This window comes from Crocodylus porosus, unplaced genomic scaffold (assembly GCF_001723895.1).
Source record: "Crocodylus porosus isolate Cpor-Errol unplaced genomic scaffold, CroPor_comp1, whole genome shotgun sequence".
Lineage (NCBI taxonomy): Eukaryota > Metazoa > Chordata > Crocodylia > Crocodylidae > Crocodylus > Crocodylus porosus.
In genome coordinates this window covers 18,666,487-18,675,484 of record NW_017728918.1, presented here as the reverse complement: position 1 = coordinate 18,675,484, position 8,998 = coordinate 18,666,487, and the positions used below count along the sequence as shown (strand labels likewise).

The 8,998-nt window shown below is 41.4% G+C and overlaps 1 protein-coding gene across 1 annotated transcript in view; it reads left to right on the top strand.

Annotated features, from left to right (window-relative positions):
* GEN1 (GEN1, Holliday junction 5' flap endonuclease) overlaps positions 1–8,998 on the top strand; it is a 30,867-nt gene that overhangs the window by 7,330 nt on the left and 14,539 nt on the right. The window contains exons 4-10 of the mRNA XM_019537368.1: positions 2,216–2,392; positions 3,954–4,064; positions 7,672–7,745; positions 8,294–8,385; positions 8,485–8,635; positions 8,753–8,789; positions 8,890–8,970. Coding sequence (XP_019392913.1) covers positions 2,216–2,392; positions 3,954–4,064; positions 7,672–7,745; positions 8,294–8,385; positions 8,485–8,635; positions 8,753–8,789; positions 8,890–8,970 — 723 coding nt within the window. The remainder of the gene's footprint in view (positions 1–2,215; positions 2,393–3,953; positions 4,065–7,671; positions 7,746–8,293; positions 8,386–8,484; positions 8,636–8,752; positions 8,790–8,889; positions 8,971–8,998) is intronic.

Sequence of the window (8,998 nt, the reverse complement as noted above, 5' to 3'; positions counted from 1 at the left end):
GTGGCCTCAGCCAGTTCCCGGGCGAGCTCCTGGTCAAGCTCAGGACTTTGGGTGGGAGGTCTGGAGTAGACTCCCACCATTGTGTCCCCGTTATGTATTGGGGTGCAGTAAATTGATTAACTCTGCTGTAGGATACTACTGTCCAGGACAAGTGCTATCCTATACCAGAGTAATTGCATGAGCTGAAACATGTGTAGATGGTGACCAGGGCTGGCTGGGGCACAAGGGTGCTACAGTGCAGGGGCTGCCTGCTAGCTAGACCTGCACTGTAGCACATGCATTCAACTTTCTCACATCATTACTTTGACTCTTTCAATCCTTTTCTTGCTTAAGCAATGCTGTGTATTTACCAAAGGCATTATGGCCATGTCCAGATGAGCATGGCTGTGCAGTATGTGGCACCACAGAGACATCCCCGGTGCCACATGCTTCACATTCAGTTGTTCTCCGCGCTGCTCCAGGGTTTGTTTGTTTTTTGACACCTGGAAAAGGAGTGGGGCGGCACACACAGCAGCAGTGTGCACCGCCCAGAGCTGGAACCTGGCCAGTCAGCTATGCTTCTCTTCCGGCCAGGCTGTATGCAGCAAGCTTGCCACTGCTCCAGCCCTAGGAGGCCCCCAGGTAAAGCTCCTGGAGGCCCCAGCCTCCCCTACCCCACCCGGGGTAACTTGCCGTCTGCCAAAGTGCAGATGGCACAGATGTTCCCCGAGGATAACTTATTACTTTAAATTACCAATTAATCAAATCAAGAGCAAGACCTTATAAAGGGTGATAAAGCAAAATGCTGCGTTTATTGATTACATGAAGCAGATGCATAAGCTTAGACACACCAGTCATACAAACAAATGCACACAGGTATGCAGACGAAGAGACCTAGACAGACAGACAGACAAAACCACTCCAGTAAGATGTTATAGTTACCAGCAGACATTGCTCAATATTAGCACTGGGTGGCCAGCCGAGGCTCATTGAGGGTGATGGGAGCGAGGGTGAACAGACGTGCCTGTGCTCCAGGAGGTTGCAGAGAGCTGATTCCTCAACATGGCTTGGCTGCATCTCATTTTTATAGAGATTTTAAGTCTTTGTTCAGCATTGAGTTTTTTCCATGCTTAGTTTTTAATGAGAGGTTGTTTCTTATCCATGTTCTGGTTATCTCAACTTGAGATCATTCCAGTAAAGTTGCTATCTCAGAGTTGGTATCCCAGCCTTGAGGTATTGTGTAGATCAAATGGCAGGATATGCAGAATTCCTTCTTCTCACTATCTCCTTTTGCACCTGATCACTGACAAGTTCTTCAGCCATCCATTAATTAGTTTGCTGTCTGGTAACTCATACACCGGTGCCTTGTTGCTTACACAAACAGTTAAATCTTCTTTTTTTGTTTTCATGCAAAAAATTCCCATCCTTGTACCATTCACCCTCTCACACAGACTCTCATGTACAGAGAGCATACAAAGTTCATTTACTCACGTCAAGCAGGGAAGAAGCACAAAATTGAGCTTTAGTTCATAAAACACAAAAATAAAGCTAATACAATCATAGAGGTTTATCAATCATAGTGGTTTATCTATTCAATACTATTATCAATTATATATATTAGTTTAAAATATAAACTTTTAAACTAATATATATAAAATCAACCAATATGCAAAAATTCATACTACAGACTAGTGGCAGCACAAGGTGTCCCGTCACTAGTTGTCTTCCGGGAACCAAACATCCACCCACATCTGGATGCGGCCTACACGACTGAGTGGGAGGGGATGTGGAACCATGGGGTACTTCATTAAAACATGATGTACAATGGAAGTTTAAGAAGCTATCCTGCCTCTTATGCCTCTTTCACTTCCCACTTCTGTGCCAGTTCTGGCCTAATCTTAATAGTAATGGATGCCAATTCCTCAGCCTCCCATCTTCAAAGGTATTCTGAAAGTTCATTTGGTCTATGCAGTTTTCTAGCAGAAATGACCAGTTACCATTCAGTACTGGTGATTCTAATTTTTCCCTATTCTCATTTTAAATATAAGATTTCCAGGCAAAAATCACATTTTTGTTTATCATGTTAATCATCTTAAAATCTCTCTTAGGCTAATAGTATTATATAATAATGGCCATTTCAGGTATGCACAGCCATACTCAATTGGATGAGCATTTAGAACAAATGGGATCACTGAAAGCTTAATGTCTGTGTCTTGACATTTTTGTTTTGATTTAGTGCCTTGAAATGTTGGAGTGTTTAGGAGTTCCTTGGGTTCAAGCAGCTGGTGAAGCAGAGGCCATGTGTGCTTACCTGAATGCAAATGGATATGCTGATGGCTGCATCACTAATGATGGTGATGTTTTCTTGTATGGAGCTCAAACAGTTTATCGCAACTTTACTATGAATGCTAAGGTAAAATGTTTAGATTTTTTTTTCCTTCAGGCTTCCTCTAATACTCATTCTCTGATTAAATAAATGGCAAATGCCATGAAGATCTTGAGCAATTGATTAGGTATAATTCTTTTATCCTCCAGTTTTTGGATTTGCTTAAAATAACCTGTCTAACTCGATTCATTAGTGTCCAAGCGCTGGATGTACAAGGAAAATAGCTGAATTGAATAGCAAAAAATGTATCACTTCTCTTGTTGTTTGAGACAGAATAAAGGCATATGGGAACATCAGTCTTATTGTTTAAATACTAGTGCTTACTCATTTGCACATGACACTTTAATATAAACAAATTTACAGTTGATGATGACTTGCTCCTCAGATTGAATACTGATGGGACAACATCCTCTGTGTCCAAATAATAAGCAATGATCCGACTACCCCGGAGTATTCAAATATATGAACTGAAATGAACTATAAACTTAAGATCTTGAATTGAAACCTACATTCACTAGAAATATAGGTTTTTATGACTGGTAGGAAAGGTAAAATACAACTCTTGAATCCATTATGTCTTTAGTATATGCAGAGACTTCTTTTAGTTTGTTTAGTTCCGCTAGCAAATGGAGAAAATGTTGGTATTTCAACTGTATCTTGGTATAAGAAGTCTCAGTTTTGCGCTAAGAAAACACATAAATGGTTAAAAGAATTAACGGAACAGAGAGACAGCTAGGAGCACTTCATACCTTTTAAAAAAGAACTCGTGTAGGACAATATGTCTCTGTTCATTTTTTACCCATTAGTTTTCCTTCCATACAAATGACTAATTAAGAGCCCTATTTTCAAAATTAGCTACTCAAGGTATTGAAATGGATGTTTCTTGCAGGTGTCTGTCTATTCAGCTGTCTTGAAAAGTAGGTTATTGGGCAAAAAGTTTAAAGCCTTTGGTACATATCAGCCCTGATTTCAACCCCCCCCATTATGTTTTGATTCTTTGTACTTTGAGCTTCAAATAGTTCTGTCAGCCGTAACCCTGATATATCAGGTCAATGTGGATTCTAAAAGCAGCAGTCCTTGAATGATGTGTCCAGTCCCTAGTAATAGATAGTGTTAGCATCAGTCATGCTTTTCATACTGGTGACAAAAATGGTTTGGGCTGTTCTGGCAATGGTTGAACACTGTGGCCCATTGCTGACAACCCCAACTCCGGGATTAAGACTCCCTATGCAACCTCGATTTGCCCTCTTGTCTACACACCTTATGATATAATCTCCAGTTAAACAACTGAATGCTGCTTCTACAGAGCCACTGCCTTATTCATGGCAGAAGATAGAGCAGCTCTAGGGATGAATTATGGTTGTCAATTTTTTTAAGAATCTATTGTATATAGGGCCACCCCTCTCCCATGTGTTACAGAAGTTGGAAGATGCATAGTGAATAAATTGCTGGATTGCAGGAAGAGAAAGGATTGTGGACTCATAGTTTAAGATGGGACAGAACTAACCCATGCCAGCAACATACCAATGAACTGGGATAAACAGAACTACAGCTAGAAAACCAGTTATCATCTTTTTCCTTTTTATAGGACCCCTATGTTGACTGTTACACGATGTCCTCTATTAAGGAGAAGCTAGGTTGTGACAGGGAGTCTCTTATTGGACTAGCAGTTCTTCTTGGTTGTGATTATCTTCCTAAGGTAAGGAAGCTGCAGATCAGTTACTGTTCACGATAAGCAAGTGGTTTATTTTTCTGGATGGTATAGAAAGAAAGACTTGAGCATGACTGATTACCAGGGATCATGGTTTTCTCTGTTTAAAAACTGTAAATTCTCTCATTTAAAAAAAATTAAATCTGTGATGTGCCCCCTCCTCCCCCTCCACCTCCCATCCTGGGAGTGTGTGCAGCAGTGGGGAGCCAGTCTCACCCTCCTGTGCTTCCCGGAGGCTCATCCTGCTCCCTGGCTGGGCCCTTCAGTAGTGCATTCAAGCCCAAGCCCTAGCCCTGCCCAACTCACTCCTTCTCCCTCTATTCCTCCCTTCCCCCCTTCCTCCCTATGGGGGCCTTAATCCCCCCTGCCCATGTGCGAGACCTACCTACAGGAGCTGCTCTCCAGGCTGCCTGGCAGCCATGTGCATGTGTGAGCACACACATTCACATGGCACCCCCTGCCTGACCATCCTCCTCCTGTTCCCCCCAACCTCATGCCGACTGGAATTCTGCCAGCCTACAGAGAGCTTTTGCAAAAGTGGAAAATCCATGCGTTTCTCTGTTAAAATGAAAAATATTCATTTTTCTTGGTTAAAAAGGAAAATCCTCATTTTTTTTCTGTGTTTCTGTGGGAAACACAGAATCAGGATCCCTGATAATTACAGAGAGATAACTGAAAAAGGACCCAAAACTCATAACATAAAAATACTTTTAAAATACTTCACAAGCATAAATCTTCATACAAATGGGTACGTATGAAGATAAGCACACAATGCGGAAGTTGAGAAGGCATCTGGAACATTCAGCAGATATGTAGGAGAGCTGGCATATGTTCTCTAAAGCATAGGGGGATGGCTCCTGCCGCTGTGTACACCCCAGCTGGGGGAGGCAAGGGGGCATGTCCCCACCTTGATCTGTGCATGAGGCAAAGGTGGATTATTATGGTGCTTTCAGGGCTGGAGGCTTTTCCAGTGGTGGGGGCTGGGACTGGGCCTGGTCTGCACTCAGGGCAGGTGGGGGTAGGGATGGTGGTGGTTGCGCTGGGAGTGGGGCTAGGGCAATTTTTTTTTAGGGGGGTAGTTCCCCCACACAGCTCTTTCCAGCAAGGCCCCTGCCTGCCCGGAGCACAGCCCCAGCTGTGAGAGAGGCTGACGCAATCCTGGCCCTGAGCCTGCAGCAGCAACCCACCCTTGCCCTGTGCACAGATCTGAGGGGCACATGCCCCCCATACCTCCCCCAGGATGCATGCAGTGAAGGGACCCGCTCCCTGGACGAGCTGCAGTTCTGTCCCATGTCCTGCCACCACTGTGCATCACCTGCCCCAGTCCTAGCCCCACTCCCTCTCCCTCCCTCACCGTAGGAGCCTTGCCCTCTCCCATGCCCCTTCCCTCCACATACTTACCAGCTGGACGCTGCTTTCCAAGCTGCTGGTCTGCACTCCTGGCTGTGTGCATGCTACGGCTACGCACATGCACGTGGCATTTATAGGTGACATTATGGGCCACATCAGCCAAACAAAGCCAGTAGCTAATAATGTTATTTTTCCTTTTATTGGTGCCAATCTGATATGGACCAGTGTATCAGTGCACCTCTATTGTTGATGGCATAGTTCTAAATGCAGTTTGGCCATGACCCAGTTATAATAGGATTGTCTTAAAAAGCATGTCTTTATATGGAAAATAGAGAGTCAGTTGTTTCACTGTGAAGAGCTATGAACATGCCTAATTGGTGCACTGGATTTGTGTGTAGTGTACATTCTTGTGTTTCTTTGAAAATGTTGCTAGAATACATGTATTGTCTCAGCCGCAAAGGAAGTGATGCGAACTGAAAGTATTTATTTGTCTCAATATAGCAAAAGCTTTAACTTCAACCAAGCTTTCTTTAGGCATTTCTGCATACTCTGGCAATCACTTCACTATGAAGTAGTTAAGGAGTCTTCCTGGAACTGGATTAATTTGTAGTTCAGTTTACACATTAAAGTTACATCTCTGCCACTCCCATGCACTTGAATTATTTTAAATTTTTGTTTCTCCTTGTAAACTGCTGAAATCCTGATGATGAGAGTGTACTGAGGAGCAATGCAGAGACCTATTCTTAAAATAGTGAAATAGTGGGGAGCAGTAGGCAGTACATCTCTGAAACGGTTTTGAATATTTATACTGATACTTAGGACAGTGACTACTGCCAGATGTAGGGGTTTTTAAAGGAACACTGTCTGTATGAATTATCTGAAACTAAGAAACCCAATTTACTTTTTCAAGACAAGTATGTCATCAAAACAAAGTAAAATAGGAAGGAAGGTTGGTTTTATTCTCAGGATGATGTTTGGAAGCTTTTGGGTGGTTTTCCAGAATCTTTTTTTTTTTTTCTCTCTACTGTCTGTGTAAATATCTGACCTCTCTCCTCATTAATTTCTATTTGTTTTTCTGCTAGTTTTACTAGTGACACTGCTGCTGTGGGGGGAAAAATATTCCTGTAAACTGTCACAACAACAGTGTATGACTGTGAATTCAGCTAACTGTAAAAGGCACTGAAAAAATTAAAATTGATTGTGTGTCCTCATTTTACACTATCAGTCATTGAAATTGTTGACTTCAGTGGTTTAATATGCTACCGTTCCCAACAGAAGGCTCAGGATGGCTTATAATAAAAGACAAAATAATTTATAAAATCAGATAAAATATTAAATAAAATGTATATGGTACAACAGAAACTTCCCAAAGAACTTAACTTTGCTTCCTAAATGCTTATCGAAATAAAAAGGTCCCACAATGCTCCCAGAAGATGCTCAGGCTCTGGCAGGCCACAAGCGGGAGGAAGTTTGAGAATGACCTCCCATATATTTTGCCAAGTGATCTTGTTGCACTGATGATACTTGTAAAAGGTTGTTTTCAGCTGACCTTACGGATTAAAGTGGGACATAAGGTAGAAGACAGTCCCTTAAGTACATAGGGCCTAGACCATTCAGACCTTATAGGTCAAAGCCAGCACCTTGAGTAGTATATAGAAAGCTATCAGGAGCCAGTGCAGACTCTGGAGCACTGGAGTAATTGTCTCCTGGCACCTATCCCCATCCGAAAGCAGGCCATCACATTCTGCACCAGATATAGTGTGTGAAAGGTCATCAGCACCATTCCCACACGGAGTGCATTGCAGTAGCCTAGCCTTGAGGTTATGAAAGCGTGGACAGAGGTGGAAAAATCTGACTCTGAAAGAAAGGGTTGCAGCCTTTAACCAGATGATGCTTCTGGCCATTGCTATGACCTGATGATTCAGGTGCAGCAAGAGGATCCAGGAGAACCCCAAGGCTGTGAACCTGAGTGAAAAGGGATGTGTGCCCCTATCCCCCAACAAGCCATGAGGTCTGCCAAACAACTGTCACCTTTGTCTGGTATAAGTTCAGCTTCAATTGGTTCACCTACTTTGAGGTAGGGCATTGGGTAAGGACTGAGAAAGTGTGAATCAGATTAGATGGGGTTGTGGGGGGGGGTCATCAGCATTTAAAGTTGCATTGTTATGTACTTAAATCTAATGCTTAACAATATTTTACATGTCTTTAAATTTTAAAACATGTCATGTTTTCCTCTCTCTAAAAGGGAGTTCCAGGAGTTGGAAAAGAGCAGGCATTAAAGTTACTTGAGACTTTACAAGGTCAAAGTTTACTGCAAAGGTAAAGTTTACCTTGTATCTTGAAACATTTTAATTGTATTGGAACATAGGAGTTATCTTACATTTTGAGTTTGACTCTCTTACCCACATTTTACTTTCCAAAAAAAAAGTATCAAACATGTAATATGAATAAATGTATGTGTACAAATGATGCATTCTGTCATGTAATGTCTTGAATTGTATTACCTCCTAGTCACTGATCCTGCAAAAAGTTGTAAATGTGTGTGGGATCCAACATATGAAAAAAATCAGAAAGTCCTTCTTTTATAAAGACCTTGGATATTAATATTTTCTTGTATGACTATTGTCTTAATGTGTGTCAAGCTAGAAATGCCAGTAACCTGATACGATACCAAAAACGAACATTTTATAGCAAACAAACTGTAATGGAAAACTGTTTACTTCTAAAAGTGAAGGAATACATGTTGTGATAATTTTGTTTCTCGTTGGGGAAGAAGGGCAGGGAGATTGTACATAAAAATTACATATTCATGTGCTGTACAGGATAACACTTCCACTATTTTAACATTTAGAATATATTTATTTTAGGTTTAATCAATGGAAAGTGCAGTTTCAGTGTGATGATACTCCATCTTTAGCTGTTAAAAAGATGACTCATTGTTCTGTGTGTCGTCATCCAGGTCAGTGTATTTTTAAATATAACTAATGTGCATGTGTCTATATATCCACACACATTCAGTTTCTGAACCATGCTTTATTTCACTCTTTGTTATTTTTAGGATCTCATAAGGAACATGAGCGCAGTGGATGTAAACTCTGTGGAAGTGTTATGTTCTGTGAACCCCATGATGCTGAGTTCTGCTGCCCCTGTGAATGGCATCATTCAGAGCAAGAGAAGAAGACAAACGTGGTGGAGGACAACATCAAAAAGTAGGAATATCTTTAAAAAACAGTTAATCCATATTCATTTCAGGTGCAGGGTAAGCGTGCAAGTCCTGCATCATGCCCTTTTCTGTCCTGTTTCTAATGCATATGTTTCACTTGTAGAAAAGCAAGAAGTTGTGAAGGCTTTCCATTCTATGAGGTAACTAATAAACCTGCTAAATGTTCATTTTGAAGCACTAAATTGAAATTTCCTCTGATTTTCTTTAAAATACCCTCTTTTTCTTTTGCTTTCTTTCAAGGTTATCCAAGAATTTCTTGTCAACAAGAATAAATTGAGTAAGATAATGGAGTACCAAAGGCCGAATTTATTAACCTTTCAGGTACAGAAGAAAAAACTGAAAATTTAAC